Source organism: Apteryx rowi, unplaced genomic scaffold (assembly GCF_003343035.1).
Source record: "Apteryx rowi isolate R43461 unplaced genomic scaffold, aptRow1 scaffold_168, whole genome shotgun sequence".
NCBI lineage: Eukaryota > Metazoa > Chordata > Aves > Apterygiformes > Apterygidae > Apteryx > Apteryx rowi.
In genome coordinates, this window is record NW_020447952.1 from 200,593 (window position 1) to 215,792 (window position 15,200).

Here is a 15,200-nt window from a genome sequence, read left to right on the forward strand (position 1 = left end):
ACGAGGCATGTGGTGGCCCTTGGCGCGCTGCAGGGCGCCGCACGGCACCAGGCGACGCAGGGCTGGCAGCTGTGCCACGTCTCCCCGCGCCTCCGGGCTAAAGCATGGGCAGAGGAAATTAAAAACTCTTGGCACGTTCCTGAGGCATGAAAGGAAGGAAGACAGAAACCTCTGCAACTTACTGGGGGGAATCACAGGTTGGAAAAACAGTGCCAAGGGCACGAGGAAATCAGCCCAAAGGAAAAAAAATGCAAACCACTGATCAAAAAAGCTTCATTAAGAATTATTTACACATCTCTAGCACAAAGCATCTGGAGTCTTCGTCAGCCGCGGAGGCACGTAAGCGATGCTACGGCCTTTGGTGGGGGAGGCAACGATTTCTCATTCGTGAATCTCCAGCCATGCTGGCAGAAAATAGCTGCTGTGTTATTTTGGAGGCTCATCACCTGGCAATGTGGAGTCACTACATTACACCGAAGCCTTTTAAAGAAGAAGCACATTTAAAAAAAAAAGAGCTCTGCACTACTCCCTGAAACTGAGAGCAACCATGGTCACAGGGCTGAAAGAACTAGAAAAACACCAAATAAACAAGGACATAGTTTCAGTGCTTGATTTCAAACTAATTGAAGCGTGGTCCCATTTCTACAGCTCTTCTAGTTTCAAACCTGTTCTCCTATTTTCTGTTCACTGGCAAAAATCAATTGTGCAGATTTGACCTTGTAACCTGTTTCAGAGCTAGCTGGCATTTGCTGAAACCTGAAATTGTTGGCATCTCCATTTCCTCAATTAGTTTTCTGAGCTGGCTTTTTTTCCTTTTTTAATGAACTGATCTGAAGCACACTGTCCACTGTAAATCAGACTGTATTTATAATAACACTACAGCAGAGCAGATTTGCTTTTATGCCTGCCATCCCTATAGACTCTATCCTGGACACTGTTCAGCACCATTTTCTGCATAGCTCAGTGCTTGCCGTAGCAGAGGAGGAATTTTGTACACAAAAGGGAACAGCAGGTATTCCGGCCTTTGCCTGTTCCCTCCACCATTACAGTCTGGTGCTTTTTAAGTTACAAAGCAGAGATTCAATTTAGTCGCTGCCTTTCAAAGCTCCAGTTCTATTTCATATATATCGTAGCAATACCCAGCCGCACTCTTCCCCGTCCCCTTGCCCTTGCAAACCCGCGCAGCCTTCGCGGGCAGCTCCTCGGGACGGGCTGGCGAAGAAGCAGGTGCCTTTCCCGGGGARCCTCTAACACAGCCTCCCTCCTCCGCCCAGCCTCTGCTTCCCGCTCATCCATCTTCTCATACCTCCTCTACCGAACAGGAGAAATGGGTTGGACTGAAAAGCAGTAATAATAATACCCTGCTTTTATACAGCAAGATTTATTTTGACAGTTCCCGAAACATTTTATAAGCTCAGAACTGATGGGACATTATGGATAGGCCTCATTAGACCATTTCGTGTCTACTTGAAATATGCCCACCATTTCAGTGTTGCAAAGCTTCCAGATTCATCCAATTTAATGAACACATACAAATGCCAGACCTGGTAAAATCCAGGCAACTTGCGCCAATGATCGGGGAGGTGGTGTTTAATTACTGTAACTCCAGATAATGAGCTCCTCCTCTTCTGCACATGCAGTCTCAACTGCAGCRTAATAGTGGACTGCGCAAAGGCAGTTTGGAGACATGAGCAAGAAAAGCAGCTCTGCTGAACCACTGCCCGGCAGCAGGCTGCTCCTGGGTGTGGGAGCAAGGAGCCGGGAACGGCTCGTGCCCGCCGGGCCCGCTGCTGCCCACGGCCCGGGTACGGGCTCCGCACGCCTTGCCTGGTGACGAGCGCTGGTGCGTGAGATGGCTTCCAGCCTTGGCTGCTCCGCGATGTTAAGTGATGCCCAATCTGATAAATGCTGTTCAATGAAGCTGCATTCAGTCCCTTGCCTTCTAATTTAACACGGAGCAGCTGTGTGCGCTTTCCCTATTACATGCACTTCAATCACTGCCATACACACATTAGAGAGTGAAAAAGGATTGGTTCAACAAATGTGTCTGGGACAAAATTCCACAGCAAATAGCAGAATCTGATAAACTACTTTTTTGGGGCAAATGGTGCTGCTCCAGTGTTAGTTCTGTTTAGTTTCAYTCTCTTAGGAAAATAACATTAAAAAGCGGATGCCTCTCTGATTATCGGCTATCCAGATAACTTTCCTGTAGGAAAGTGAACAGCTTCCCCTCCAAAAGTCATTCATGGGACTGACTCCCACCTCCAGTGTGATGCCTGCAGTCCCGAAACTCTCCTGGCACCGCAGTAATTGCTGGGGCACATGGTATCGCGCCGGGCAAGTCGTACTGACAGGCTAGTTTGCAAGGGGGCAAGCTCACAGAGGGCATCATTTGTTCCGTGACGGCTGCATTTGTTTGAATAAGCACATTACCACCCTGTCCACATGCACACACACACACAGTCACGCTCCTTTTTTCACAGTCAGCATTTTGAGCAGGGCATAGCTGGAGAAGCAGGTTTGCTTCTGAGAGCTAACAGCAAGGATGAGTGCGAAGCATGCGTCTCCCCAGCCAGCAGCTCGCTAGACTCGCCCTGAGCTGCTGYGAGGAAGCGTGGGTGGGCTCCGTCCTCTTACCTGCTCACACAGGGTGCCAATGAGCCCTTCCAGATCCTGCTTCTCATGCAACACCATCTGCTTCTCCTCGTACTCTTGCTCCAACTGCATCTCCAGCTGACGGAGCTGCGCGGGAGACAAGCACAGATATGCTCAGAGCACAGTCGCCCGCTCCGCTCCGCTCCGCACCAGCCCCGGGAGCCGGCCCCAGGCTCGCGCCCTCCCCTCGCCCCCCCTTCGCGCTCTCCTTGCAGGAGCCAGCACCAAAAGGGGAACAGCTTGCAGGTGACTGGCTTCACTTTTTAAATGTGCAGCCTGGCACAGCCCTGGCTTCTCACTTCAGCTGGGAAACTCTCATCTCGCATATAACATCATGTCCCAGGTTTTGTAAAAGCATCCTGCGACCACGGGCCAGGTGTGGAGCATCCTCGCTCCGGCTCCCCACCAGGGAAATGCAAAAGGCGGCAGCAGCCTCGCAGGGGCAAAGGTGCCATAAAGGCAGGATTTGTACTGCTCCTCGGAGCAAAGGGAGCCTCAGCGCTAGCCCTGAGCGCAGGAAGCCTGTATCCCTCTCTAATCTGGCCTCTATTCAAGCGCCGTTCATCCCTCAGGGCCAAGACAACGCAAAGTGCTTTGCAGAAGAGAACTGGACCCGGTCCGGCACTGCAGAGCTCTGCCGTGCAGCTGTAAAAGGTTCAGCAAGTCCAGCTGAAATGTGGGGGGAGGAAAAAGTGTTGACAAACCGAAGCAGCTTAGTTCACCGCCCGCTCCTCCTCCTCGCAAGCAGCTGCAAGGCCCTGCCCGCAGCAGCAGACGTGCCAAGAAGACTCGGGGCTGTGAACCTGCCGGCAGCTGGCACAGCTCTCCAGAGGCCTCTCTGCCCCGAGCCAGCCGCCTCCTACACCTCTGAGTAGCTGCTCATAAACCGTGCTTAAAAGGGGAACATRAGCAGGCTGGTAAATACCGATTGCTCTCCGGAGAGCCTCTGCCATTTACTCATTTGGAAAAAAATACTCAGGCCRTGCAGGGTAAGGGAGAGAAAGGATGAACGACACCCCGTTGGCTGGGAGCAGCCTCGAAGGCACTGCACTGCCTTTAATGACACTGGCAGCATCTTGTCCTTCTGTACAGGGCAATTAAAAAGACAGAGAGGAGCAGCCAGGGGAAATGCAGAGAGGACCCTGGAGGGGGAGCGCTGAGTGATGCACAGCTCGCRACAGGCCTGGAGCTTCAGCAGGAACGGGCAAGCGAAGGGAAGGAGGAAAAAGCACCGAACCAGCTGTTGTTCCCCAGTCCAGCAAGAACGGCAGCGCTGCGGCAAGGCAGCGGGGTGGGAAACGGGGGCGTTTGCACTGGGTCACGGCCCCCAGGTAACGCAGCCTYGCAGGACGGGACTGCGTGTTCATAGGAGCAAGGGAGCAGAGATCGCCTCTTTGCCTTCCCTTTTGTGCTGCCTGCCTAAAATGGCACACGCAAAGCCCCATGGACCCGTCGTTCATTAAGCCTTAGCAATGCTAATTCACTATCGACAGCCAGGCGTGCCTCAGGCCTAATAGAAACTGGCTGCTACAAAGCAGCACCGCAGCCCTGAATCAAATACCCTGAGGATTTCAGGGAAATTGGAATTYATGTTTGCAAGCCACCAACCTCACAACCTTCTCAAAACCTTGTCGAAAGGGTAATTTCTGTTCATCATCACTGAAAATGGAGCCCTGGCCATCTGGAGTCGTGCCCTTGGCCTGACTCTGGTTTTACTCTTTGGAAATGTCGTGCCCGTGGTGCACTGGGCTGCAAACGGCTCTAAGGCACGATCCCCCCCCCACAGTCTCTCTGGAGCAGCAGGGATTGACACCTGCCTGAGACCCTGGATTTTGCAGCGCCCGGAGCGAGGAGAGCAGTGGCCACCGGCATCTCCGTGCTTGGGAGAGGAACAAGTACCCACGAGAGTTATTTCTCCCTTCTCCTCCATCACAGACAGAGGGAGCACAGGGAGATCCATCTCCAGTTTAACACATTTGTTAGCRGAATGAGCCCAGGGCTGAATGGGCCTGTGGTGTCAGCCAGGAGGGCCARGAGCCGTGCTGCCTGCAGCGATCACCGCGGCCAGCGCCGGCAGGGCGCAGGGAGCACCGGCRCCTCCTCCCTGTCTCTAACAGCCATGCCATACCCCCCCCCCCAAAAAACACCAAAATATTTCCAATAGGCGTGCACTTTTCCAGCGCAATGTTTTCCCTTGGTGACTGGCAGAGCTGGGGGGGGGGCAAGGAGGGAGGTGGGGACGCCAATGTCATCAAGCCCAGGGGCAGCATCCCCAGGGTCACCGTGCCCAGGGTCTCCATCCTGATCGCTACAGCCCCCGCACCCTCCCGGCTCCCGTTCCCACCTCCCACGCAGCTGGGGAGCCCCGGTCGCGTCCCAAGCGCTGCCCTACCCGCCGCTGGCAGGACTGCCGCACGTCCTCCAGCTCTTCGTCCTTGTCCTCCAGCTCCTTCTGGTGAATCTGCTTCATCCGCTCGATCTCCAGCTCGAGCCGCTGGTGGAGCTGAAAGACCCGGAGAGGAGCGCGTTGTGCGGGAGAACGCGGCACTGGGGTGCCAGGGACGGGGAAGGTCTGCCCAGGGCGGGCTCACAGCGGGGCCGAGGCGGTGCTACCTGCTCCAGGTGATCCACGGCGGCCGTCTGCCGCGCCAGCTCTTTCTGCTGCTCRGCGGCGCTGGCCTCCAGGTCCCAGAGCTGCTTCTTCAGGGCGGGCACGGCGCGGGCATCGCGGGCGCTGGGCGCGCTGAGCTCCTCCACGCGGCCGGCCAGCTGGGCCGCCCGCTGCGCCAGCCCGCGGGCTTCCGCCTCCTTCTGCTGCTCGGGGAAGGGCCRGGCGCGAGTCGGCGCTGCGGCCCGAGGAGGGGGCAAGCTGCCTGCCTGCCGGACATCCTTCAGCCCCACTTCCCCTCTCGGCACTGCTCACTTGCTCCTGACCTCTCCTTTCGCACCCCATGGCGTGCCCCTCCGCTGCTTCTCCGCGGTTCCCGCTGCCTGGCGTTATCTTACCGCCACCTTCCTTCTTCCAGCCCCAGCCTTCAGCACGCCTGGCCCCTCTCCCCTCGCCCTTGCTCCGCAAACACCGGTGCAATACAGCCCCCATCTCCGCACCGAGCACCGGAGCGGATGCACCAAGTCAGGGAGCAACGCATTTGTGATTTCAAATCTAGAGCTCGATTAGCATTCCCCAGCGCAGACTCTGGCCCCCAGGTCCCTTGGGACACGCAATGAGGGTGCAGCTCTGCAGCTTCTTGCAGGTGAGATCATGGGTAGAGGCACCAACAAGGGACTTCACAGAAAATCAGGGAGTGCCTAAGGAGCTAAACCATGGGATTGGGTCTCTACTTGTAAAATGCGATAGTGTTTCCTTCTAGCAGAGGATACTGCTATTTAAACACACCAGGCACATCCCAGAACTGCACTAAAAGAAATTAGAATCAAGTTGCCTGGTTTGTAACTGATTGTCTCTGATATAATTGCAAAGATAATGGCTTTGTCCTGATAGCTGCTCTGGAAACTGGATAGCGTGCAGCAAAATAGGACATTTTCCTCTTACCTCTAAGCTCTGCTGAAGTTTGGCCATCTCCCATCTGATGCTGGTATTTTCCTGTGTCACTTTTTCACGGAGGCTCTTCTCAAAAGCAGACTCCCCCAGGGCCTGCGCCAACTGCAAGTCAAACCTGCATGGGGAAAGGACGTCTTGCCCACCGGCCAAGCATGTCGAGCGCGGGAGCAAGGCCGCCCTGAGGCAGGTTGAGGGACCGGGGACAGGGACAACCAGCTTCTCCCAGCACTGGGCTTTCCAGGTGCTTTTGAGATGACAAAAAAAAAAAAACTATTGCCTGCAATGCATTGCAGTCATTTGGTGAATCACTAATTACCCAGTCTAAGGGTCAGCCGCAGGAGATGGACATYGTGGAGCAGCGGCGATGAACGCCGAGCCCTCCACGCACGCACCGACAGCAGCGGCCCAAGAGCAAGAACTGCTGCGAGTGGCTGTTACTTGCCTGAAAACATTAAACATGACCAGGCGCAGCAGTTGAAGTAGGTAAAAATAACAGACCCTCCAGGAATTTGGCACTGAAAGAAAAGTCGGGGCCTGCTGCCGGAGCAGGGCTTGCCAGCTGTGGGCTCGGAGCCGGTGCCCGTCGCACGYGAGTGCGTTTAAAGGCCGGGCAGCGGAGGAATCCCAGCAGCTCCTCCTGCCGCGGGGCTCCCCTTTAGGACGGGAAACAGTTCTCAGTTTCATGTTAGCAGTGGCTTTCGGCTAAAAACAAGCTCGCATGTCACTCACACGCCGAGGCGCGGGGGGACAGGCGGGCACAAGCCCTGCACGACGAGCTGGCCCCCGAGGAGGGAAGGGGCTCGCTCCCCGCAACCAAGCACCTCCTCGCAGTGCCTCACTTGAACGACCTCCCGCCGTCCAAGGGCACACGCTCGCCTGCCCTGCACCAGGGCGTGGGCAGACGCATGCAGGCATGTGCAGGCATGTGCCGATGCATGCAGGTGTGCGCAGCTGTGCGCAGATATGCCTGCATGCAGATGCGTGCGTGTGCTGATGCATGCAGGTGTGTGCAGCTGTGCGCAGATGCATGTAGGCGTGGGCTGGCATGTGCAGATGCATGCAGGCGTGTGCAGATGCATACTGGCGTGTGCTGGCGTACACGTGCTTGGTCCGGAGCAGCCACCTGCCTTCCCAGGGGCAGCCAGGGAGCACYCAGCAGCAGAGAGCGGGGCTGCTCGCTCCTGGGTGATGCAGCAGTGGCAAATGGCAAAAGACGGCAGTAAAGGCAATGGGGGCCGAGCGGCCCGGCCCCTCTGCCCAGCCTCGCTGCAGCCGCAGCTCTTCCRCAGCAGCTCCCTCCCACCTGGCTCCCAGCCTTACTTCTTCTGCTTCTTCTCCAGCTCGTGGCTGCGGCTCTGCTGGCTCTCCGTGAGCACCCGCGTGTCCTCCAGGTCGCAGGCCAGCCGCTTGCACTTTCTCCTCATCTGCTGGGCCGCCTTCTTGGCAGCGTCGTAAGCAGCCTGCACCTCGCCGAGCTGCGGGGAGACGCGGCTGTGAGCGGTGGAGGGGTGGCCGCTGCGGCATGTGCGCTCCGCGGGGCCTCCGGCGAGGGTCGCGGCACACTCAGCCCCGCTCGGCCTCGGGTTTCCCGCGAGTGGCGCGGCTGGACTGTGGCGGGGCTCCCAGGCTCGAACCGGGGACGGCAGGGGACAGGGCCAGGCCTTTGCCCTTCAGGTGCAACCCTCCTGGCCAGCCTTTACCAAAGGCAAATGCTCCCTGCCGAGAGGGCACGGGGCGCGCGGAGGCAACGCAGCTCCCGAGGCGCAGGCACGCTGCACAGCTGCGCACAGCGCCAGCGCTGCCACGTCCCGCTCCTGCTCGAGCTCCAGGGGACGTTGCAGCCCGAGCTCTTTCGCTGAACAGGAACAAACCTACGTGCCTTCACCCCTGACGCTCCGTGTATCTCGCCTGCACCCCGCTGCGTCCCAGCGCCCTCGCGCCTGACTTAGCCAGGCTGTGAGAGGTGAGAGCATCTGATCCGTCTCTCTGCGAAAGGGAGCGCCCAGACTGAACGAGGAGGAAAGTATTCCCACGAGGAGCTGCAGCAAGGCAGGGGCACAGAGAAGCGCAGAGCTCTCGCAAGCCAGGGAACGGAGTCATTAAGGAATGAGTTTAAATAAGCAAAATCGTTAATGAAGCCTGTAATTCCAAACTAACTATCTGAAAGCAAATGGGCTGTTTTGCATTACCCAAGCTCCTAAGAATAGGCTGCTTTTTTTATCACTTGCTAATGTACCACGAATAATACTCCTTCCTTTATTTTATCCTTATGGGAAGTGACCTGACTTGGAGGCCCTGCTCAGGGCAGCACGCTGGCTTCCTCGCTCCTGGCCACCCGGCTCAGGATTGGCGTCTCCCACGTAACCAGCTCCTCRGGCGGCAGGTTGGGCGAGCGCAGCGCGACACAGTGCTGCTCGCCCCGCTCACCTTCTGCTCCAGCTCCGTCCTCAAGCCCCGCTCGGCCTCCAGCCGCTCCTCCAGCTGCGCCAGCCGCTTCCGCAGAAACCCGATCTCCGTCTGCGCGCACTCGAATCGCACTTGCCACTCGTCCTCTGCGAACGCAGGGGCCCGGCGAGCCGGGCGCACAGGCTCAGGCGTGCGCAGCCCGAGTAGCCGCACCAAGGCAGGACCAGCCCTCGTACTCTGCTATCCGCCGGCCACTGGCCCCGGYCCCGGCCCAGTGCATCCCTTCCCGCATCCGCAGTGCTCCCCGCCATGGGCAGTGCTGGAGGAGCGAAACCTTCCTCCCCCACCACCTTAGCAGCCTCCTCATCGCGTTAGAGTGCAAAACGGACTTGAAACACCCTGGGCACGGCCCTACCTCCTCCGGAGCCGCTCAGCTTCATCTCACGCAACTGAACCAGCTGCTGGGCTTCTTCCAGCTGCTTTTCCACCGACTCCAGTTTCTTCTGCACTTGGTCGTGCTTGCTCTGGAAAACACCCGAGAAGGAAGGAGGCAGCTGCCCCGGCTCCTCGGGACGCCGGAGCTCGCAGAGGGTGCRTGGCATCGCCTCCGTGCAGCCCCGYGCTCCCCTACCTGCAGCTCCTGCAGCTGGCGCGCGGCCCGCAGCCTCTCGGCCCGCTCCCCGTCCAGCGCCCGGCAGGCGGCGTCGCCCTTGTAGCGCTCGTCCGCGAGCTCCGTCGTCAGGTCGATGATCTGCGGGAGGCGCCGCGGGTGAGGCCGGGCTTCGGCCCCGGCCCCCGGCGGGATCTGCCGGTTCCCGAGCCTGGGGGAGCCGCTGCGTCCCTGCAGCGTCCCCGGGGCGGCCGGGCGCTGCTCGGAGGCGCCGCGCAGGCACGTCTGCCCCGGCGGGCTCCCCGGGGCCCGGCGGCCGGTGCTGTGGGCGGCGGGGTTCGTGCAGAGACGGCGAGGCGCCCCCCACACGGGTGATAAACCTCCCCTCGGGGAAAAGCCTGCCAGACTCAGAATAAGCACTCATCATTGCCCGTTTCTTAACAAAACGAGGAAGAGGTGAAACTTATTGTCAGATTTGAATATTTTGCTAGAAGCCTCCTCAAAGCGACGAGGGATCTCCCTGCTGCGGGGGCAGGAAGACTGTTTCAATGCCCCAGAGGGGCTGCAGCACGCACAGGCTTTTGCTTGACATGCATTTAAAGATCAAATGTTTTTGAAAGCTTGCAAGAGTCGACCTGCTTTCTGATGCACGGTCAGCATGTCGGCACGTGCAGCGGGGTGTACCACACTTCCCCGGACTCGCACATTTGCCCTTGGACTCTGGTACAATCCTGATCTCTGCTACTCTGCTAAATTAAAAACTAAGATAAAGTTCACTAAACCCAGTGATACATAAGGCCGCTCAAGTTTCCTCTCCTATGAGCGTGATGGGGCTCATGCGGGGCTGCAGTCCAGCCCTCGATACAGGAGAACTGGCAAGTTTGGATAGAGAGTTCCCTGGCTTTGCAAAGGGCACAATTCCCCCCCGCAGGTCTGCTTTCCCAACTGGAGCCGTGGCACCGCAGCTGCCCGGAGCACAACGCGCACCAGGGGACGGAGACGGGCTGCGGGGACCTTCCTGTGGCGGCGCAGCCGCCCTGGCAGCCCCCGCCGGACACTATGACCACCTGCCCGCCTGCCCGCGCGGCTGCGGTGCACCCGCTAGCGCTGCGCAGCCCCCGACTCGTGCCAGCAACGCGCTACCTGCAGCAGGCTGCAATCAGGGCTAATGAGATTTCTGCTCTCTTCTGGCTGATTAGCATTAAATTTCATTTGAAACAAAAAGCACATGAAGGAAGAAATAAATTATTAATCCGGAGAATTAACTGCACTTTTTGCAAAGCAGACGTGATCCCTTTAATCTGGCTGAGCTGGTCCGTCCCCGTGAGGGGCTGCAGAGGCCACAGCACCAGCGTCTCCGAACCAGCCCTTACACCTGCAAAACACCCAGGAAATCAGCACGAAAGAGGGAAGCACGCAGACTTAAAATGGTCTTTCTCCTTCATCTGACAGCACTATGGTGGCTTTCTAAAGTGCTTCACACTTTGCAGGAAGGCTACACCAGCTCTTCCGGAGGTTCAATAAGTGTAACTCAGGTAAGTAAACTCAACAGGCTTTTCTTTCCCACGGGAGCAGGTATTCTTCTAGGTCTGTTGTAAAGTGTTAGCCCTTCGTAGCTGTGTTAGCCTTTCGTAGCCCCCAAGCTCAGGGCYACAATCTCATCTCAAATGAAGGCAGGGGGATGATGGATATCGTTAACCAGAGCCGTAGTGTTGCCCAGGGACAGGTTCAGAGCTCTCCGTCCAGGACGGGAGAACCCAGTGAGCCGAACGCCGGCTGTCGCTGAGGCGTCCAGGCACCGCTGCCGGCTGCGGCGTAACCTCAAAGGAGGCCGTGGGACACGGGTGGGCACAGCCTGCGGCCGAGGCGCGATGCCACCCGCCCAGCCCGGCTGCTCCCGCTGGGGCCAGAGCCTCGCACACCGGGGTGCTGAGAGCAACCTGGGGGCTTCTCCTCTGGTGCTAAACAAAAGCCTCTCCTGGTTTTCCTTCCCTGGGATCGCGCACGAGCCCGGGCATCCGAGGGCAGCCCCAAGCACAGGCACAGCAGCCCCACGCGAGCAGCCCCGCGCGAGCCTCCGAGTCCTCCTTTCCAACAAGCAATTAGGCAGCAGAGCCAGCTGCCTCCGGGAGAGGAACCCGATACGGCTGCCATTTCGCTATCACCGCTCACACGGGGTCACGCGTAAAGCCAGGGGAAAGGCAGGGTATTTTTACTACATGCTTTCTCCTCATTATTAGCATTTGTTCCATTAAACTAAGCCACTTCTGGTGTCTGCGGAGGTCACCAAGATTGCAATCTGGAGAGTGTAATGAGAATATGATACATTTGTATATAATTTCCTATTCTCATTAGAGACTTTGTCAGGAGAATGGATTACATTTGCACTGCCATTTTTCAGCGCTCTAATACACCGCGTCCGTGGTGAGCCAGGGCAGCGCGAGGCGACAGCGCTCCCTCCCCGCACCTCCTCGCTGCGTCGGGAGCGCGAGCCAGGACGCGGCAGCAGCCCTGCCCGGGGACGCGGCCGGGAGCACGGGGACGGGACCGGGGACGGCCGAGGGGACGCGGCTGGGGGACAAGGGCAGATGCATGGAGCATCAAAGCCATAGGGGATTCGTGGGGACGAGAGATGAGGTTATCTCTGGAGACACCACCCCACTTGCCGTGGGTCCACTGCTCTGGCAAGCCGGGATCCCCACCGGGTGCCCCGCGGGGATGCTGGCTCCAGACACGCGGGGTCAGGCCTCGCAGCCCGGCCGGGTCCTGCAGAATCAACCTCTAGCCGCACTGATTTTGCCAGCAGCTCAAGCTCCTGCAGCTCCCTCCTTCCCAACCCTCTGCTAATCGCTGCTTCCTCCGAGCACAATCACACATTACAGCAGGCGCGAGATCTCTCATCTGGCACTGGCTGCAGGACCTTGACATAAAAGGCCTTAAAAAGAAACAACTGCTGAGCAACTTGAACAGCAGCAAGCAGCAAACAATGATTGCTCCCCAAGAAACAGCCCTCTCAGCTCGGATCTCCAGGCGGAGAGCAGGAAAGAGCTGCCGGCTTCCCACACAGACACAAAATGGCACATTTCACGCCTGTGACCTGAAAAAATTAATCACCGGGTAACCTTCTTGCGTAATTAAAAACAAAAAACAGCTCTTCAAGGAGTGTTGATGCACGTCCAAATGCTAACACGTCGCTGGTCTGACACCAGTCGAGCCTGGGGAGGCACCAGTAGAAACCCGGCATTGGAAAACCCAACCTGCAGCATTTGCTCTGAACAGGCTGCAGGGCGGCGACATGGGCGCAAAGGCCTTAGCCCCGTCCTTCTGGCGCCCGCACGTGAAGGGAGTCAGTCCCATTCAACTCCTTGCGTTGCTGTCCATAATTACTGTGCTGTGGCTCAATTTCTAACGTGACCCTAGCGGGGAACCAAGATGCAAAAAATGCACAGAGGCATTTTTCTGGCTTTACCTTACTTTCCAGCTTTTCTGTGTTCTGCCTGAGCTCACTGCGTGACTGTTCAGATTTTTCCAGCTTTCTTCTTAGCGCTGCCAGCTCCTCCTAGGTAAAATTGCAAGAAAAAGAACAAAAAAGATTTTGAGAGCTCCAATATCCCCAGTTTATTTATGAATACATTATTTTCTGTTAAAAATAAGTGGGAGAGACATAACTGCCTTATTAAGAAAATTTACCAGGCAAATTTGAAGGCCGCTCACTGCGGATTGCTAGGACTATAACTCCTGACATGAATTTCGTTGGAGGGACTGTCAGCTTTGGTGTATGTACAGAGCACATTCTGTGAGAAAGAAGCAAACCTCAAAAGCTTGGGATGAGCATCCAAACSTCTGAATTCTGCTCATCCAGTGTTCCTTGCAAACCTGGCAGGCTATCAGAGAGCAGTTGCAAAGGCACATGGGTTTGTGTGATTCTCTTTCAGGCAGCCTCACTACAACTGCAAAAAGAGCTTCTCGTTGCAGTGTTGTCCTGCTTTGATGTCCAACGGTGAACAGAAGCAGAATGTGCAGAAATGTGATAAAATAGAGGTCAATGGGTGGTGGGGCCAAGGCAAATCTTGACAGGGAAACACACACTTGGCCAACTTTTATTTTGTGTGAGCCAGCCTAAAACCACCTTGTTAAAACTTCACTAAGGCAAGAGGAGGAGCAGGAAAGCCAGGGAAGACGGACTAGGAATTTAGCACAGGTCGCACACTGTGAGAAAGGCTGAAAAGTGGCTTTCCTGGGTCAGCAAATACGCATTAAATAATCTCCCATCACCAATTTCAGCTCTGGTGGAAGCAAGCACAACTCTGGTGACATTACAGAGCACAGTCCCTTATGTTAAGGATGGATTTGGCTTGCTCATCTCCTCCATCATCCCAAAGACTGATGTGGGGGGCCAGCTGGCAAGGGGCTCGGTGTCCAGAGCCCAAGGGACCGGGCACAGCCCTGGTGAATCGGGAGAGCACTGGGACAGCCACGTCCCTGGAACGGGATTTGGACTGTGGGACATTCGCACACCTGCAATCGTCCCTCCAAGGAAGGAGGAGGGTTATTTCTTCCTCCACAGCTCTACATGACACATTACTCAGGGCAAAAAACGCAGTGCTAAGAACATAAAGACTTCTGGATAGCCAGCGTAACCTGTCTCCCTTGGCAGAAGGTACCTCCAAATTGACTAGTCCACTAAGCAGCGCCCCTAAAGCATCCCATCCCATCCCRTCCCRTCCCRTCCCTTTGCTTGGCACATACTTCTTTGACACGGAGCTGATCTCCTGCAACACTGATGCTGAGCAAGGGCCGCACACGGCTCATCAGCTGCCACCAGGGCCAATGCCTCACAGTCTGGAAGGCCACCAGGTTCTTCTGGATGCACCGAATGGCAAGGCGCTGAATCTGCAAGGAGACACGGTTGGCAGTGGCACCTGTCCAGCTGCGACCTGGGCCTGCTGCAGGGAAGGGCCAGGCTGGGGCACTCAGCCAGCACCAGGTGGGGAAGGGACGTGCTGGAGCCAGCAGCGAGCAGATGGAGCAGCTCGGCATCGGAGGGGACATGCAGCATGACACACCGCAGCCGCTGGCAGGCCACGGGAGAGGATCGCCTGCTCCCAGCAGTGCACGGGGCTCTGCGCTACCATTTGAAGGAGCAGTGTGCTCAGCGCAGAGGAGCTGTACTCTGTCCCATGAGGTGCACCTGGCCACGTCACAGCAGCACTGACCCTCCTGCAGCAGCCCAACCCTGTGCTGTGGTGGGCACAGGGTATTCGTGATCCAAGGGATGGATACCTTCAACCTCTTGAATTTCTGCCGGCTGAGGAAGCCCTTGCAAGCTGCCTGCAGGAGGATCATTTTCTGGGATATCAACTTGTTGCGCTGCTTCTCCAGCCTGGAGATGACCCCCGGCTTCAGGAAAACCTAGCAGCAAGCAGAGGCAGTTACTCACCCCTAGAACAGGGTCTGTCGCCAGCATCCGTCCAGCCAAGAAATGAAAGCTGCACACCGCCAACGGTCCGTATTGCTGGTCAGCACAAGGCCACCTCCCCTAGCTCTGCTGGAGACCCAAGGTCCATGGACAGGCTCTGTCCGTGTCCTGCCCCCTGCCCAGCTGCATCTCCCTCACGCCCCCCTCCGGCTCCAGCCCTCTCCAGCGCCCTGAGCCGCTGTCACGGGGCCAAACGTGGCCCTGCAGAGGCACCAGCTGCCCTGTCCCCCTCGGTTTCATGGGGACTTCAGCGCTAAATACCCTCCCCAGGCACTTCACTGTGCTCACGCYGGCCCTGCCTCTTCTCTCTCCCTGCTTTTTGACATAAGCATCAACCATTTACAAGCAGTTCTAAGTCCTTGAAACTTTTTCCATGGATCACTGCACATTCCCTACCCTCTGCAAAGACAATGTTGGTACCTCTGCTGGAAAAGGCACTTCCGATAGCATACACGCACACACGCACACACAGAGCAGAYAATAGCAGC

General features: G+C 57.1%; 1 protein-coding gene across 1 annotated transcript in view; it reads right to left on the reverse strand.

Moving 5' to 3' along the window:
- The window catches only part of MYO18B (myosin XVIIIB), an 89,290-nt gene that overhangs the window by 30,620 nt on the left and 43,470 nt on the right, over positions 1-15,200 (reverse strand). The window contains exons 22-32 of the mRNA XM_026060271.1: positions 14,517-14,645; positions 13,983-14,126; positions 12,703-12,792; positions 9,255-9,374; positions 9,039-9,147; positions 8,645-8,769; positions 7,538-7,692; positions 6,209-6,332; positions 5,269-5,469; positions 5,048-5,158; positions 2,638-2,742 (exon numbers count right to left, since the gene is read on the reverse strand). Of these exons, the coding sequence (XP_025916056.1) occupies positions 2,638-2,742; positions 5,048-5,158; positions 5,269-5,469; positions 6,209-6,332; positions 7,538-7,692; positions 8,645-8,769; positions 9,039-9,147; positions 9,255-9,374; positions 12,703-12,792; positions 13,983-14,126; positions 14,517-14,645 (1,413 nt within the window). The remainder of the gene's footprint in view (positions 1-2,637; positions 2,743-5,047; positions 5,159-5,268; positions 5,470-6,208; positions 6,333-7,537; positions 7,693-8,644; positions 8,770-9,038; positions 9,148-9,254; positions 9,375-12,702; positions 12,793-13,982; positions 14,127-14,516; positions 14,646-15,200) is intronic.